The sequence below is a fragment of the Amphibalanus amphitrite genome, unplaced genomic scaffold (assembly GCF_019059575.1).
Source record: "Amphibalanus amphitrite isolate SeventyFive unplaced genomic scaffold, NRLGWU_Aamphi_draft 000245F_arrow, whole genome shotgun sequence".
NCBI classification, from domain to species: Eukaryota; Metazoa; Arthropoda; class Thecostraca; order Balanomorpha; family Balanidae; genus Amphibalanus; species Amphibalanus amphitrite.
Genome location: NW_024881740.1, coordinates 115,445 through 133,836, shown reverse-complemented (window position 1 = coordinate 133,836; position 18,392 = coordinate 115,445). Strand labels below are relative to the sequence as shown.

Genomic DNA, 18,392 nt, shown 5'->3' with positions numbered 1-18,392 from the left:
AGAGGTATTGCCAAATCAATGCAGTTATTTTGTTTACATATGTAATCGACACAGAGGGCGCTCCGCGGTGGGGAAGATGGCGTCCCGGCAGACTCATGACGGTAATTCATTTATTTTGGCTGAAATGTTGATTTTTATTTCTATTTCGCATCTGTTAATTACTTATGTGTTGAATTTCAGCGTACCTGCGCTGTAGCCTGGGTTCAATCTTATTATTTCTGTATGGCATGCTGCGCCACATATGTCTACTCTTGAACGTTTTGCGTAGATTTGTTGAAATTTCATTTATTTTTCATTTCAGTTGAGCATTTTCAAATCAATATAGAGCTAAGGCTGTCCTTATACACCTCTCAGTAAAGGTTAAGAAGAAATAATATTCAGCCTAAGGATAGGATCTGTAATGATTGTACCATTCTCTGCCACTGTTCGGTATTATGATAGCAGGCGTCTCACATGCTGCCACCGGTTTGGGAAAAGTCGCTAGATTCGTCAGGTCTAGAGATATTTCTACCAAGCCGCTAATGCTATATGGGGTAATCACATAGCGGTGATTTCAAAAACGGAGTCAGTTTTTTTCTGAGCTGGCGGGGGGGGGGGGGGGGGCGTTTGGGGGGATTGCCCCCCTTGCCGATAGCTCGGGAACGGCTGATTGGAGCCAGGCTTGCAAGGTGGCGTTGGAAAGCGGTCGAGTAAACAAGCCTAATTAGTAATGCAAACTATCATCGGGATACTGCGGGGGGCGTAGGGGGGATGGCCCCCCTTGCCGATAGCTCGGGAACGGCTGATTGGAGCCAGGCTTGCAAGGCGGCGTTGGAAAGCGGTCGAGTAGACAAGCCTAATTAGTAATGCAAACCATCATCGGGATACTGGGGGGGGGGTGTAGGGGGGATTGCCCCCCTTGCCGATAGCTCGGGAACGGCTGATCGGAGCCAGGCTTGCAAGGCGGCGTTGGAAAGCGTTCGAGTAGACAAGTCACTATCATCGGGATACTAGGGGGGGGTGCGTTTGGGGGGGATTGCCCCCCTGACCGATAGCTCGGGAACGGCTGATCGGAGCCAGGCTTGCAAGGCGGCGTTGGAAAGCGTTCGAGTAGACAAGTCACTATCATCGGGATACTAGGGGAAGGGGGTGCGTTTGGGGGGATTGCCCCCCTTGCCGATAGCTCGGGAACGGCTGATCTGAGCCAGGCTTGCAAGGCGGGGTTGGAAAGCGTTCGAGTAGACAAGCCTAATTACTTAAATAGTAACGCATACTATCATCGGGATACTGGGTGGGGGGGGGGCGTGTGTGTGTGTGTGGGGGGGGGGTGTTGCCCTTGACCGATAGCTCGGGAACGGCTGATCGGGGCCAGGCTTGCAAGGCGGCGTTGGAAAGCGTTCAAGTAGACAAGTCATGGCTCCGATCAGCCGTTCCCGAGCTATCGGGAAGGGGGGCAATCCCCCCTACGCCCCCCCAGTATCCCGATGAAAGTTTGCATTACTAATTAGGCTTGTCTACTCGACCGCTTTCCAACGCCGCCTTGCAAGCCTGGCTCCGATCAGCCGTTCCGGAGCTATCGGCAAGGGGGGCAATCCCCCCTACGCCCCCCCCCCCCCAGTATCCCGATGATAGTTTGCAAATTACTAATTAGGCTTGCCTACTCGACCGCTTTCCAACGCCGCCTTGCAAGTCTGGCTCCGATCAGCCGTTCCCGAGCTATCGGCAAGGGGGGCAATCCCCCCCTACGCCCCCCCGTATCCCGATGATAGTTTGCATTACTAATCAGGCTTGTCTACTCGACCGCTTTCCAACGCCGCCTTGCAAGCCTGGCTCCGATCAGCCGTTCCCGAGCTATCGGCAAGGGAGGCAATCCCCCCTACGCCCCCCCCCCCCACCCAGTATCCCGATGATAGTTTGCATTACTAATTAGGCTTGTCTACTCGACCGCTTTCCAACGCCGCCTTTCAAGCCTGGCTCCGATCAGCCGTTCCGGAGCTATCGGCAGGGGGGCAATCCCCCCTACGCCCCCCCCCCCCCAGTATCCCGATGATAGTTTGCAAATTACTAATTAGGCTTGTCTACTCGACCGCTTTCCAACGCCGCCTTGCAAGCCTGGCTCCGATCAGCCGTTCCCGAGCTATCGGCAAGGGGGGCAATCCCCCCTACGCCCCCCCCCCCCAGTATCCCGATGATAGTTTGCATTACTAATTAGGCTTGTCTACTCGACCGCTTTCCAACGCCGCCTTGCAAGCCTGGCTCCGATCAGCCGTTCCCGAGCTATCGGCAAGGGGGGCAATCCCCCCCTACGCCCCCCCCCAGTATCCCGATGATAGTTTGCATTACTAATTAGGCTTGTCTACTCGACCGCTTTCCAACGCCGCCTTGCAAGCCTGGCTCCGTTCAGCCGTTCCCGAGCTATCGGCAAGGGGGGCAATCCCCCCCCCCCCAAACGCCCCCCCCCCCGCCAGCTCAGAAAAAAACTGACTCCGTTTTTGAAATCACCGCTATGTGATTACCCTATATAGCGACTTGGTAGAAATATCTCTAGACCTGACGAATCTAGCGACTTTTCCCAAACCGGTGGCAGCATGTGAGACGCCTGCTATAACAATACCGGTTTTGGCCATGCCGAGGCTCTGTTCTTTTTACAAGCACAGTTTGGTGGCCATTTTTTATCAGGGTGGTAGGAGATCTGCATGAAAATTACCATGCAATGTCCTCCAATTTAATAATGTTTGTGTATTGTGTATATAGTATCAAGTTTGTACCTATGCATTTTCAACTCCACCTTTGAGAGAAATTAGCAGTTTATATGCTATTCCTTAAGTGATCATGAATGGTTATGCCAAAAACACTTCATATCTCAGATTTTGAATTAGAGCATGACAAAATTACCTAAGTCATTATTAACATTGTGCATAAACGTGTGTGTATTATTTCAGATATTGAAGCCCAAATACGGGAGTTGCAAAACAAGAAGAAAGGTCTAAATGAGGTTGCTGAGAAGGAAAAAGAAAGAGTATCTCTTGGGAACACAGGATTCTTTGACCAAGAAATTTATGGAGGATCTGGCAAGTTTGAAGGCTATGTAACATCAATTGCACCCAATGAGGTTGATGATGTAAGTATTGGGGTTTGACAAATGTAACTTTGCAAAGTTGTCTGGCAGATAAGACAGATTTTGATTTTGTATGAAAAGAAACACACCTGGTACCTAAAAGTGATGCGTATATCAGTTAATTTGATTTTATTTCAAAGGACATGCTAATTAAAAGGTACTTTGTTATAACTTACTACTTTTTGGATTTAGCAAAATTGAAAAGTTGTTCTTAAGCGTTTGCCTTGCAATGTAACTATATGCCATGTTTAACATTGAGCTATTTTCAGGAGTTTATTTTGCTAAGTGTGCTGTTATTCCTTTGCTCTACCTATACCTGTTGCACTGTCTTACAGGCTGATGATGAGGAGCCAACCTACGGCCAGAACAAGCGCAGCTTCAATGCTCCAGCTGCTCTTCTCAATGATATTCCTCAGGTATGGATGCTGCTTTAGTTATGTGTAAAATGTACTGTTGGTTTGTAGCACATTTATATAGGCAGAGTTTTGCAATCATCTGTTAGGCTGGTAAAGATTGATGCTGTGATGTTTCTCATCATTTTTAGGTCTCATGATGATTCAGCTAATGTTGAATGTCCATTATGACATATGCATTGTGACAGTTAAGTATGACAATGTTCATTATGGCATAGTTTCACTTATCTAATCATCAGCCACGTTTCTGTGGCTAGACTGAACTGATCCTTGTTTTGAGCTGTTTTAATTGTGTCATGTTTGTCATTGTAAGAACTGTAAGAAGCAATTATGGCCACTATTTTTTGTTCTGATTTGTCATCTAACCCTTTTTATTTCATCAAGGTTTAATCGCTATAGTGCATCAATCTTTCTTTTTAAATGAGCCAGGTCAGTCATATGTGCACTTTTGCTCGCCAGTGCCTCTGATTATGGTCGCAGTTGACCCACCCATAAACCTGTGTCTGTGTGCGCGCCCGGCAGGCGGAGCAGGACTATGACCCGTTCGCCGACCGGCGGCGGCCCACCATCGCTGACCGGGAGGACGAGTACCGCGCCCGCCGCCGGCAGATGGTCATCTCGCCGGAGCGACTCGACCCGTTTGCTGACGGTCAGTGGCGCCCCTCGCCCGGCCCGCTCGCGCGCCCTCCCCGCAGCGGAGAGACGGCCGGCCTCACCGGTCGCTCCCCGCCTCCGAGTGTGTGCTGGTGGGCTGTGTGGGAGGGGGTACTGCTCAGTGGGTGCCCAGACGTGTTGGGTGGGCGGGTTGCCGATAGGCCCGCCTCTGCGGTGTGTACACGCCGCTACAATGTCACTGTGTGGGGGAGGTCGTCGGCCGGCCCGGGCGGGCCACTCGTGTGCCCGGAGACTGGGCGGCAGTCAGACTGGCCTAGCTAAAGCTGCGATGGTGAATGTAGCATACATAAAAATTACTACATAGACAGACCTGCTTTCATGGCACATCCGGCTGCTAGACATGGAAGCATATAAGATAAGTCAATTTAAGCATTTGTAGATAAATGGACAAATAACTGCACAATAATTCTGCTCATCCTATCATTTTTGTTACTTGCTTCCCAACTGTCTTCTTCTGAGTGAATGAAGAGGGATGTCACATCTAACGTCTATTGTCATTTTTTCACCAATGTACAGACTTCAGTAAACATAAACAATTGCTCGCCAGTACATACCGGCGGATAAAGCAGTGTGACGATCTGAGGTCTGTGCACGACTGCCCAGTCTCCGAGCGCAGCGGCGGCGGCCCGGCCGGCGGGTGGGGCGGTGTGGGGGGTGGCCGAAACTCCACCTGAACTAACGGATCTCAATTCTCGTCGCGCGTCTTCGTCTGAGACGACGACGCACCAGGCGACGAGGCCTCCCTGCCAGAGCCACTGCAGCCGCCGAGCGAGATGAGAGAAAGAGCGAGAGAGAGGGTGTGCACAGGGCGGCCGGTACCGCCCGGTCGGAGGTGCCGCGGTCGGCAGTGCCGCGCGCCTATCGTACTCAGTGTCGGGGACCGCCGCTCGGGCGGATCCCGTTGGCTTCGGAACGGCGGGCGGGCGGGCGGTCAGCCGGGGGTCTCTGCGGGCCAGATATGAATTATCAAACCTGACGACATCGTCTCTTGTCGATCAGGTAGTGCTCTCTAATAAATAGACTTCAGTCTAGTCGATACCTAATCATTTTTTTTAAGCGCTAGATTTGTCGTCAGTTTGATGCTGTTCGGCTGTCCGCACACAGAATAAAAAGGTAACAAACAAGACATCTCTAATAATGAATAGTCAGTTTTCTCCCCACGGCAGTTCTTATCCGCGCGATATTAGCATCATACTTTATCACAACTACTTTTGTTTTATTTTAGCTCCTACTAAAATCATTTATAGTTCGGATTATCTGGCAGTATTTCGCATGCCCAGTGTTTCATTTAATTGTTCTTTTGAGAGGTAATTGCGAAACTTTCGAGCCCTGCTAATTCGAGACTTGAATTGCGAAACCGGCTATTTGGTTTTTGCCTCATCGGACATAGGGGAGAGTGGGGTAATTTGGCCGCTTTTTTTAGAAAACGATGTAACTAAAAATCGACAACACATTTCTGCATTTTCTCAACCCTGACAGGTGTGGCATACATTTTACTTTCTTGGACAGTAAACTTGAAATGATTGAGTAACTACTAATATTGAAATTGTGGCGTATTACAAAGGTCTGCAAAGCGGCCAAATTGCCCCACTAGCAGGGTTATTTGGCCGGGGGTGTGGGGCAATTTGGCCGGTGTTAGTTTGAGGCCATGATTTTTGTTATAGGCGAGTCAGCTTCACATTCAGCAATGACGCGTGTCCTACGACGCATTTGAAGCATTTTGGAGGTTGACTCAGCCGTCACAGGGGTCGAAAATAGTCAAAATAGCGGCTCTAGATGCGATGACAGTTTTTACGAATAACTTTTAAAGTAATCAAGCTAGGCCAAAACTAAAATTACCATCGTAATTCTCTCGTCATTCCGCATCGAAACATGTATGTGTTGACCTCGAGAGGTCAAGGTCAAAGGTTGGCTTCAGGTCACGTTCCCTCAGGTCGCTTGACCTCAAGGTTACGTGAGTTCAAGGTCATCATGTATATCATTCGATGCGCCTTGACTAGCTGAACACAATGAGACCATTTGCGCGGCTGTATCTTTTTTCTGTAAGTATTTATTAGCAAAAAAGCGTTAGGTAACCTTTGATGACGTCACATGCCCTTACAGCTGTCCAATAGGAAATATGGCATCAAGGTAGTCAAAGTTGGTCATGAATTATGTCTTTTATGGTATAATTGACCATGACAACTCGGCAGTCCCAGCACAGTGACTCTGAGCGCACCGGCCAAGTTGCCCCGCTAGTCCCGGCCAAATAACCCCACATTGCCATTCTGAAAATTTTTGTTTATAAAGTCGACATGGCTGTACAGAACTAGATGAAATTGCTCTTGGAACCGCTGAACACCCTCAAAAATGGCGCTATAATGTTGGAATTCGTTTACAGCCCAAGTACTACATGTTATGCAAATTTTTAAACGGAAGTAAAAGTTACCATTTTCTAACGTAATTCACCTTTTATTAATTTTGAATAAAACTAAGAGGGGGAAAGTTTTGACATTTGTTCTCGAGTTAGTTCTGCCGATGACAAATGAATAGAGACTAAAGTTATTTTCTTCACTTTTATCAGCTTTCGTACAGGTGGGGGCGGCCAATTTACACCACCGGCCAAATTACCCCACTCTCCCCTACTTGCCCATGGCTTTTGAGCTTTCAACTGAAGTTAAAGTGAAACCCGAACTAATCAGGTGACGATCAATCATAATGCATTTTTTGGCACTTACTCTCCCATATTCTCCTATTTTTACTGTCCGGATTATTTTAGCATTTACTTTGCTGCCTTACTTTATTTCTGAGAGTACCGTGCTAGGACTGACGTAAGTCTGACCTCACCGGTCCTATGTGACCGGTCAGCCGAACAGTACCAGACTCGCTGGCAGAAACAGAGGCACGGCTGACTGCGCGTCCGTCCCGGCCGTCCTTCCTAGTTCATTACCTCAGCCGTAACTGTCCGTCTCAAGGGGCGGATTTATAGCGCGCGGACCGTGTCGGTGGGCTGGGGACTACTACTGAGCAGAAACCACTGATAATCAGAGATTATTTCCAGGCAGTGACTACGGGCTCATCCGAACCTGATGTGAGTCGCGACCACGTACGTATGGGGAGCTGCCCGGCCAGCCTGGCCACTACACATGTTAGGCGCACTCGGTTTAATTACCTCTACATAGTCGATTTAGTATCCCTTAGATTCATCCAATGTAACGTTACTTGACATATTTTTTTGCCCTCTGACTTAATTTCCATGATATCCCATATATTCAATTGTTATTGCTGTGCAATGCTAGTAGGTTCCTTGTTGAGTTTGCGGCAATGCCGGTAACCATTCACAGGCAGCGACCATTTCCCCGTGTGGGTGAGTGCATTTTTGCTCGCTGTCTTTCTCTGCTCAGTGATCTGGCCGGCCCGGACCGGCACGCGGCGGCTGTGCCGTGTCGCCGGCCCGGGCGGGTGCGGGGAGTGTGTGGTCAGGCTGGGGGTGGTCTGAGCTCTGTGGCGGCCCTGCGCGTGTCCTACCGATCCCTACCACCGTCGCTGACCGTCGGCCGTTGGCTGCGTGTGCTGCGTGTTCTAGGTGGCAAAACTCCCGATGTGGGCGCCCGAGGCTACCAGCAGATCATGCGCGAGCAGCAGCTGCGCGGCGAGGAGGCGGAGGTGAGGACCGACAGAGGTCGACGGTGGTCTGGGATGGAATAGATGAGGGATCACATGTGATAGCTTGTATATGAGTTGCTGATTGATAGTTGGGATGTTTGACGAATACATCGTTAGTGTACTACGGTACATGCTACAGCTGATGTATTCGCTCGACACTGATATCTGCCAAAATATGTGTACCTACGTTTTACCACGAGACATTTTATTGCTAGACATTCATTTATTGCTGCAACTTAGTACCCAGCTAAACAAGACTCATAACTGAATGCAAAAAATTTAACTCAATTAAAAAACGTTTTCCTCAGTGTCACTCTCAACCTTTCTGTCGATTGTCCCACTCGTTCAGGACTGCCATACATTGCACCCGTCCGTTGACCAGACCTGCCCCGTCTGTCCGTGCTCTCAGATGCGGCGGCGGATGCAGGACAAGGCAAAGGATGGCACGCTGCGCGGGGTCGCCTCCAATGGCGACTCGACTGCGGCGGCGGCCGGACCGCGGCCCACGCCCCGCAAACGCGGCCGCTGGGACGTCACCTCTGACGACGGGCCCAAAGTGAAGAAGACGGCCACAGAGGATGGCGCCGCCGCAGCGGTGAGTCGCGGGGATTCGTGCCATAGACGGGACAACAGGATGTAACCACAAAGAAGGCTCATACGGAATGCGATGAGGGAAGAGTCGAAAGAGCTAGACTCTGCTGTTATGTTTTGAGTGAGCGTTCAGAAGTAGAGTATTGATGCACATAAAAGGAATTCGGTTACTGTGGAGTAGGTGCGAATTGTGAACTGATAACGTATGCTGCATGATATGAAACCGTATGGTTTGGTTTGTGCGGCCATTGATGCTACTCGCTGTTGTTTCGGCCGAATGGACAGCAAAACGTTTTTATCTCTACTCTCAGCTGTATTTCTCTACTAGCCTGGTCATGCTGTTGCGTTGCATAAATTAGACCATAAATGTCATCATTAGGCGTCCATGTTCTGCGTCTATCCCTTCCCCCTCTAACCCTGTGCTCACCGTCGTCCGCAGACGCCGGTGATCGGCCAGTGGGCGGAGACGCCCGGTCGTCCGTCGGGCGGCGAGACGCCCAGCGCCACGCCGTCGGCCCGCCAGATGTGGGACGCCACGCCCGGCCACGCCACGCCCGGCCGCGAAACGCCCGCCCACGGCGACAAGGCCACGCCCTCGGCTCGGCGCAACCGCTGGGACGAGACGCCCAAAACGGACAGAGGCGGTCAGTGGGCGACCAGCGCGACATTGGAGAACCTTTATTCGTCAGTTGACTGATAGCTACGAATTGCCAGAGCCTTAGATTGGAAGTTTGTATCAGTTAAATGACAACATCACAATTTATACTTAATAACAAAATATATTTTCGCAGATATCTATATGATCACTCTATGAATCTAAGCGTTTTGTTGTATTTTCATAAGACGAGCGGCGTGTCTCACTCTTTCACCGTCCTCTCTGACCGCTGTCGCCGTCCTCTGACCTCCCCCGTGCCCGCCCCGCAGAGACGCCCGGCCAGAACAGCGGCTGGGCGGAGACGCCGCGCACGGACCGCACCGGCGGCGTGGACCTCATCCAGGAGACGCCCACGCCGTCGGCGTCGAAGCGCCGCTCGCGCTGGGACGAGACGCCCGCCAACCAGACGCCCAGCATGACGCCCACCATGACGCCCGGCGGGATGACGCCCAGGTGAGTGGCCGCGGCTGATAGTGCCCGGCCGCTCGGTACCAGACTAGGCTCTCGAGCAGATTCACTGACCTGGTGGTGATTGATGCTGGTGCTGGCGCCAGAATATGACCTGACCCAGGCGCACACTGACCTGGTGTGATGAAATCTGATTGATTAGAACAATGTAATTTTAACGACTACCTTTCTATGTTCGACCCTCCACCTTTTTTCAAAACTAGCAAATGCTTATTTCATTTGATCGTGATAGGACTGTCATGCACCTTGCTCACATTTCTTCACTCCCTTTTTTCTTTTCGCCTTGTTCACACTTCTACGTCACTGCATCTGGTAATTTACTGATCCGCTCTGTGCCCCTGCAGCATGACGCCGGGCGGGATGACGCCCTCGATGACGCCCGGCATGCTGACGCCGGGCGGCACCACACCCACCGGCGCCAAGGCGATGGGCATGGCCACGCCCACACCGGGCCACCTGGCCGCCATGACGCCCGAACAGATGCAGGCGTACCGGTGGGAGCGCGAGATCGACGAGCGGAACCGGCCGCTGTCCGATGACGAGCTGGACACCATGTTCCCGCCCGGCTACAAGGTGCTTCAGCCGCCGGCAGGTGCGTAAGGATGGGAAAGGGGGTTACATTGGTAATATAAGTCGCAGAGTTTCTAAAGCACGAATCACTATCAGTTTGTCGTAATTATTCTGTTCGATTTTAACTGCTGTGCTTTCCATCCTGACTGACGCGAGCCCCGACCTCATTCTGACACATCTTTCGCATTTTCACGCCGCAGGTTACGTGCCGATCCGGACCCCGGCGCGCCGGCTGACGGCTACCCCGACGCCGCTGGCCGGTAACGCCACACCGGTCGGGTTTTTCATGCAGAAGGAGGGACAGACCCCCGCCTTCCAGGACACGCAGCCCAAGGGCAACCTGCCCTTCCTGAAACCCGAGGACGCGCAGTACTTCGACAAACTGCTGGTCAGTTAGGGTGACGCCTGCAGTAATTGATGGTTGGTGGTCGGTGCAGTGGTTATGAAAATGAGGTGAATTAAGAGGAAGGGAATCATAGAAGAAGCTGCTTTTTAAAACGAAGTTGACCTGTTTGTGTACTGCTTGTATTACCAAAGTAAAATTTGTCCTCATCAATTTCTTTTGAGCTGTTATTGTGCTTACTTTTCTGGTATTCAAAGACTTGATATTCATTCTTCACTCGACAGCAGCTAAAACATCCCTACCGTTGGCACCCGAGTTGCAGCTATGCTCCCCTCCTTCACGCGCACGCTAACTCTGTCGTTTTTCCGCCCGCGTCTCGTCAGGTGGATGTGGATGAGGAAGCTCTCGGTCCCGAGGAGCAGAAGGAGCGCAAGATCATGAAACTCCTGCTCAAGATCAAGAACGGCACGCCGCCGATGCGCAAGGCGGCGCTGCGCCAGATCACGGACAAGGCACGCGAGCTGGGCGCCGGGCCGCTGTTCAACCAGATCCTGCCGCTGCTCATGTCGCCCACCCTGGAGGACCAGGAGCGCCATCTGCTGGTCAAGGTCATCGACCGGGTGCTCTACAAGCTGGACGACCTGGTGCGGCCCTACGTGCACAAGGTCAGTAGACAGTGGGGCGGCGGGGATGGTCTGGGGAGGTGGTGGCTGATTGTGGCTGGTTTCTTGGGATGAGAAAGCTGTTGCCGCTCTCAATGTTTGGCGTGGGCTCAGTACAATGTGTTATTGCAGAAGAAATGGTGGGCACTGCCTTGGACGACTGAGAAATTACAGGTCTTTGACTTTTATACGGCGTTCTTTTTCCGTCTTGTTTGTATCCTCGCGGCTGCAGTCTGCTTGGTTGTTCTCGGTATTTTATTGACATGTGCTTGCTTGCCTTGCGAATTACTGACCGTCCTTCCTTCCCGCCGTCAGATTCTGGTGGTGATTGAGCCGCTGCTCATCGACGAGGACTACTACGCCCGTGTCGAGGGCCGCGAGATCATCTCCAACCTGGCCAAGGCGGCCGGCCTCGCCACCATGATTTCCACAATGAGACCCGACATCGACAACATCGACGAGTGAGTGTGCGGTGGTCGGTCATCTTTATATTTTCCATTGCCGTGTGAGACTGTATCATTGTTGCGTTTGAATGTAAGCTCTTAATTTCTCTTGATGTTCGTTTATAATATGGATTTTCGATATTCTTGAACCTTTCTTACGAAAGTCAATTTCTATTGAGGCTGCTTCAATTTTCATTGCGCCATCGCTTGTGTCAATGATGGATGGTTCAACGTGGTTCCAATTGAATGACCTATCCTTCGTTCCCCGTACCCGTGCTAACCGCCCTCCTTTATTCAGGTATGTGCGTAACACCACGGCGCGCGCGTTCGCGGTGGTGGCCTCTGCGCTGGGCATCCCGTCGCTGCTGCCCTTCCTGAAGGCGGTCTGCCGCAGCAAGAAGTCGTGGCAGGCGCGCCACACGGGCATCAAGATCATCCAGCAGGTGGCCATTCTGATGGGCTGCGCCATCCTGCCGCACCTGCGCAGCCTGGTGGAGATCATTGAACACGGTAAGACGGCGCGGTCATTGCTAGGGTTTGTTGGTGGGGCTCGGCGTCTAGGTGACTGGTGAGAGGGGGAGGGGGACCGCTGATTAAAGTCGTTAGTGGAAATAAGACGTACTGGGTCTGGGACGTACTTACTTAATGAGTTGTAATTTATTCGGCGGGTTGATTTGGTCGCGGGTAAGAGGGCGATGAGTATCTGGCGGTAATGAGTTCGCGGGCGCCGGCGTCTGTTCAGGCATCGTATTCATCCATCTGGTCCCTCGGGCACCTCGTGTTCGCCGTTGCGCCCTGTGTCTGTTCCGCCCTGTTCTGACGGCCCATTGCGCGCCGGTCGTCCCCAGGTCTGGTGGACGAGCAGCAGAAGGTGCGCACCATCACCGCCCTGGCGCTGGCCGCCCTCTCCGAGGCCTCCACGCCCTACGGCATCGAGTCGTTCGATACGGTGCTGAAGCCGCTGTGGAAGGGTATCCGCACGCACCGCGGTAAGGGTCTGGCTGCCTTCCTGAAGGCGATCGGCTACCTGATCCCGCTGATGGACGCCGAATACGCCAACTACTACACCCGAGAGGTGATGCTCATCTTGATCCGAGAGTTCCAGTCGCCCGACGAGGAGATGAAGAAGATCGTGCTGAAGGTGGTGAAGCAGTGCTGCGCCACGGACGGTGTGGAGCCGCAGTACATCAAAGACGAGATCCTGCCGCACTTCTTCAAACACTTCTGGAACCACCGGATGGCGCTGGACCGGCGCAACTACCGGCAGCTGGTCGACACCACGGTCGAGATCGCCAACAAGGTCGGGGCCTCCGAGATCATCAACCGCATCGTGGACGACCTGAAGGACGAGAACGAGCAGTACCGCAAGATGGTGATGGAGAGCATCGAGAAGGTGATGGGCAACCTGGGCGCGGCCGACATCGACTCGCGGCTCGAGGAGCAGCTCATCGACGGCATCCTGTACGCCTTCCAGGAGCAGACCACAGAGGTGAGTGAAGATAGCAGAGTAACAACTGGGATGAAACGCAGGCACACAGCTTTCGCTCGTCTCGGGAGGGAGGCTGTCTTTCGGTCGAGTCTAAAAGCCGATGACTGACGGCTGTTTAAGCAGTTTTAACTTTTTTAAAACAGATCCCAGCCCAGTACGAAAGAATGCCTTACATTGATGAATAGAGGCCGGTCGACATGTATCTGCTTTCTTCTGTCCTGGCAACGGTGTATTCGGTGATATATCCAGCTGTGCCCCGTCTGATCTTATCCCACTCTCTTTCCCTCAGGACACTGTGATGCTGAACGGTTTCGGTACGATCGTGAACGCGCTGGGGAAGCGTGTGAAGCCGTACCTGCCGCAGATCTGCGGTACCATCCTGTGGCGACTCAATAACAAGTCAGCCAAGGTGCGACAGCAGGCGGCTGACCTCATCTCAAAGATCGCCTTCGTCATGAAGACCTGTCAGGAGGTGAGCTAGATTAGAGAGGTGGCGTTGATTGGAGGGAGGACGGGGCTAACGGACAGAATCATGTGTATACCATGCTTCATGAGATGCTGGATAGGTTATGTGGCGTGCTTTTTTAGTTTATTGTTGATGGATAACTTTTCTGATGATCTTTTTTCGTCTTCGTACCAATGCATTGAGTCGCTGAATCACTAGCAAGCTAGCTGTAAAGCTATTTCCTGACATCCCGAATCTGTCTGGCAGTACACCGTTCAGTGTTCATGGTAGACTGTCATTTAGTAGACTATTTTGTCGGCCCGTGTTGACGCGCCGTCGTGTGGCCGCCGTGTTCCAGGAGAAGCTGATGGGTCACCTGGGTGTCGTGCTGTACGAGTACCTGGGAGAGGAGTACCCTGAGGTACTCGGATCCATCCTCGGCGCACTCAAAGCCATCGTCAACGTCATCGGCATGACCAAGATGACGCCGCCCATCAAGGACCTGCTGCCCCGGCTGACGCCAATCCTGAAGAACAGACACGAGAAGGTGCGTGGGCGAACGGCCGGGCGTGGAAAGGCCGTGTCGGTTGCTTATAATGGCACACAACTTTTGGGGCTTGAGCGTGATTATTACCGGTGTTGCCCAGCGCTTCACCGGAATGGCATTTGGTAGCTTATGAATGCTGTGACAGGGTGTGCTGACCACAAACAAACGGTATTGTTTGTATAATGCAGATATCCCGATACGTTCCTCAGCTGTCCGCTGCAGTTCTGTGCCTGTCTCCGCTAACCAGCGCTCTCCGCGCCTTCCGTGCACAGGTGCAGGAGAACTGTATCGACCTGGTGGGCCGGATTGCCGACCGCGGACCCGAGTACGTCTCAGCACGAGAGTGGATGCGCATCTGCTTCGAGCTGCTCGAGCTGCTCAAGGCGCACAAGAAGGCCATCCGACGAGCCACCGTCAACACGTTCGGCTACATCGCCAAGGCCATCGGGTGAGCGACGGAGGACGGTGGGCTAGTGATACAGCGGGTGCTGGGTCGAAATGGGCCAGGTGGGAAGATAAAGACGGTTTGGTGAGAAACATGAACTTCTCGCACTACTTTTTTTCAACCTATGTCGGATTTGGCCATGAATGTATCTTGAGATGCAAACGTGGTCTACTTATTGCTCAATGTTCACCGTTATCGTGGACATGCTCGTTAGACTAATGTCCACTTAAATATTTTAGTGATGCTTATTACGTACACAAGTTGCTCAATGTTTTAGCTCTCAGTGTCCATTAGTTGTTCTTTTACCGGTTCTCTATCGTAAACATCACTAAACCTTATGACTACTCGGTGGTGTTGAATGGTCGCGTCGACACCTCCTGACCGTCTTCTCCGCCTCTCCCGGGCAGCCCTCACGACGTGCTGGCCACACTGCTGAACAACCTGAAGGTGCAGGAGCGCCAGAACCGCGTGTGCACCACAGTGGCCATCGCCATCGTGGCCGAGACGTGCTCGCCGTTCACCGTGCTGCCGGGCCTGATGAACGAGTACCGCGTGCCCGAGCTGAACGTGCAGAACGGCGTGCTCAAGTCGCTCTCCTTCCTCTTCGAGTACATCGGAGAGATGGGCAAGGACTATATCTACGCGGTGACGCCGCTCTTTGAGGACGCCCTGATGGACCGGTTAGTGTCGGAAGGGAAGGGAGGGGATTGGGTCGGTGCGCGAAACGGTGCGAAGTGCGGGACACTGGCAGGGACAGGTTCACAAACTTTCTAGTGCGGTACTTATTACTAGATTTTATTCTGACAGATTTTGGTGTTGATTGGTGCCTTGCACCATCGTGGCTGTCCCCTGCTGACCCCCCCCCCTCCCCCAGGGACCTGGTGCACCGGCAGACCTCGTGCGCCGCCATCAAACACATGGCGCTGGGCGTGTACGGCTTTGGCTGCGAGGACGCGCTCATCCACCTGCTCAACAACGTCTGGCCCAACATCTTCGAGACGTCTCCCATCTGGTGCAGGCCTTCATGGACGCCGTGGAGGGCATGCGCGTCTCGCTGGGACCGCAGAAGATGCTCCAGTACTGTCTGCAGGTGAGCAGTGAGCAGTGGCAGGAGGCAGGAGTGCTGTGACTAGTGGACTGGCCAGTCTGCAGTGGGAGCTGGCGGCAAGCGTAGCTTCGCTTGAGAGTTGAAGTCCAGTGCGTGAAGCTGTTTTTTTTTCTTCCGTAAGACAATCTGCGGCGCGGCCAAACTTAGCTTTGAATGCATCTATGATATCGGAATGAAATCAGAGCACAATATTTTATCAACTACTTTTTGCGCCGAATAGTTTTGTAGTGTTTTTTATCTTCACCTTCCCCGAGCTGGCTGTCCTTGTGAGTTTCCACCCACTGACCACCCTGCCCGTGTCTGCAGGGTCTGTTCCACCCTGCTCGGAAGGTACGAGACGTCTACTGGAAGGTGTACAACACGCTCTACATCGGCGGGCAGGACGCACTGGTGGCCGGCTACCCGCGCGTCACGGCTGCCAAAAACAACTACATCCGACACGAGCTCGACTACGTGCTCTGAGTGACGCGGCCCGCGCGCTCTCTCTCTCGGCCGTGACGAGTGTGACGTGTGTGTGTGGTACCGGCGCCCGGCGGACGCTGAGCCAATGTGTGAGCAGTCTGAGCGGTGTGACGCAGTCTTCTGTGTGCGAGGTAGAATGGTTTGTCGTGGATGTATGCCTGATGTGTATTCTTTGCGCATGGGTCAGGCGGGCGAGTCGGCCCCATCCTGTGTGTGAGCGTCTTGTTTCCGTTCCCTTTTCTGAGTGAGCCAGGCTAGTGATGTGGGTGTCTGCGCGATCCAGGCGATGCGCTGGTTCATTCTGCGTGAGAGCCTGAGTGGAGCGTCTGTGGACGTCATTGTGGCTGGCGCGGCGGCAGTGGGTAGCGAGTGTCACTCCGGCCGATAGAGATGTCAGTATTTGTGATGATCTGTTTTACGGCTCTCTTTCCTGATAAGTCTAGGACCCAAGCGGCACCACCACCACATTCATACGCAACACATGTACATACGGACGTATAATATTCAGTATAAGTGCTGAGAATAAACCCAACAGTAAAATACCTTTGTGAGATGTCTGGCGGCGGTCCGCCCTGTGGTGCGGTCTGAGTGGGGCACGATGCCAGAACACAGCCCGTCGTAAGCACCCGACTATTGCATCTCTGCTTACATTGCACAGAGTCGTGGCTAACCAAAATAAACTAATGGATGGCAAGATTAAAACAATCGCAGTAGCGCGGCGGACGCACGTCGATAAAAGTTCGTGAGGAAACCGGCAAAACGAAGATGATATAAGTCTGACGATAGGGAAAATGGCAGAAGCGAGATAACTAAATTAAAACGAAAACTTGGTCGCGTACACCGCATGAACAGCCCTAAACGTCACAAAGAAGTGAACACCCGTATGGCGGCGCACCCCAAATGAAACAGCCTTCCATAAAACACTTCTCCCTGGTCGATAAAACACGCTAGTAGCGCTGCCGCCGCCCCGCCGGGGTCCCGCGCGGCTCTGACTCGCGCGCTCGTCCGCCCAGATCCCTGAGGGGGCGGCGTGGCGCGTGCCGCCGCACACCGCGGCGAGCCGCCCGAGCACAGCGCGGGCGGGGCCGGTCCGCGGCGAGCGGGCCCCACCGAGCGGACGTCAGCTGGGGGCGTCCTCTGCCGGCACCTTGTGGCCCAGCGGCGGCCAGGTCGGGTCGGCCTCCACCTCCTGCAGGACCAGCTTGTAGCGGTTCTTGGGGCCCTTCTTGCAGCCGCACGGCCGGGTGACCCGTTTGAACCACTCGGCGCCGAACACGAACTTCTGCGGGCGCACGGGGTTGGGGGAGGAACGGCCGTCAGTGGACAGCGGTCTTAAACATCGCATACTTGTACTACCTCAGGATATTCGGGATACTACCCAATCAGATTGACTAGCACGTCTCATTCCGTATCGTCCCAGTAAAGGCCGCCGTCCACTGCGACGGAATTCCGTCCGGAGTCCGTCAGGAATGTCGCCGCACGCTGACCGCATCCGGACCGCAGACGGAAAGCTCACGGACACTTGCTAACACTTTGTGAAGAGCAATTATCAGTTATTACAAAAGAAAATATAGCAATTTACTAGCATAACATAGTGCTGCCATGTCAAGGAAAATTTGTTTACTTACTTCATCTTGAAAGAGTTGAAATTATTTCTTAAATTTGCAATTGAAAACTCGAAGACGGAAGACTGTACCTGTCCGCGTCCGTTCCGCCTGCGTTCTCCGCAGAAAAGTTCAACATGTCGGACTTTGTTATTTCGTTTCCGTAGCAACCGCTTCCGAAACGCTCGCGGAGAGCTGACGGAAAATCAACAGCTGATTGCCGTTCGGATGCGGTCCGCACGGAGCGCACATGATTTCCGTACGGACCGGATGCGCCCATAGGGTTCTGTGTTAAATTCCGTACGGATCGCACGGGTTCCGCACAGTGGACGGCGGCCTCAACGGTCTGCCTACCTCCAGTGAGACAGCGCAAGGACGCAGTGTCCGGCTCACGGCTGTCTCCTTACCTCCAGTGACAGTGCCAGGACGCAGTGTCTTCTTACCTCCAGTGACAGGCGGCTGACAGCGCCAGGACGCAGTGTCTCCTTACCTCCAGTGACAGGGCCAGGACGCAGTGTCTCCTTACCTCCAGTGACAGCGCCAGGACGCAGTGTCTCCTTACCTCCAGTGACAGCGCCAGGACGCAGTGTCTGTCTCACGGCTGTCTCCTTACCTCCAGTGACAGCGCCAGGACGCAGTGTCCGGCTCACGGCTGTCTCCTTACCTCCACTGACAGCGCCAGGACGCAGTGTCTCCTTACCTCCAGTGACAGCGCGAGGACGCAGTGGCC

The 18,392-nt window shown here is 53.1% G+C and overlaps 2 protein-coding genes across 2 annotated transcripts in view; one reads left to right on the top strand and one right to left on the bottom strand.

The window, feature by feature from the left end:
* The first annotated feature begins 45 nt into the window (after nt 1-45).
* Nucleotides 46-16,600, top strand: LOC122386262 (splicing factor 3B subunit 1-like). The gene is given in 21 exon segments (XM_043375297.1): nt 46-101; nt 2,922-3,100; nt 3,433-3,513; nt 4,033-4,159; nt 7,751-7,830; nt 8,240-8,425; nt 8,861-9,065; nt 9,346-9,529; nt 9,889-10,136; nt 10,315-10,502; nt 10,841-11,122; nt 11,435-11,580; nt 11,861-12,072; nt 12,411-13,051; nt 13,341-13,523; nt 13,855-14,043; nt 14,316-14,491; nt 14,896-15,168; nt 15,363-15,490; nt 15,493-15,578; nt 15,903-16,600. Coding segments are annotated over 21 exon segments (3,975 nt in total). The 5' UTR covers nt 46-76; the 3' UTR covers nt 16,059-16,600.
* LOC122386263 (polyamine-transporting ATPase 13A2-like) overlaps nt 16,543-18,392 on the bottom strand; it is a 110,583-nt gene continuing 108,733 nt past the window's right edge. Inside the window, 1 exon segment of the mRNA XM_043375298.1 lies at nt 16,543-17,340. Coding sequence (XP_043231233.1) covers nt 17,179-17,340 — 162 coding nt within the window. The 3' untranslated portion in view covers nt 16,543-17,178.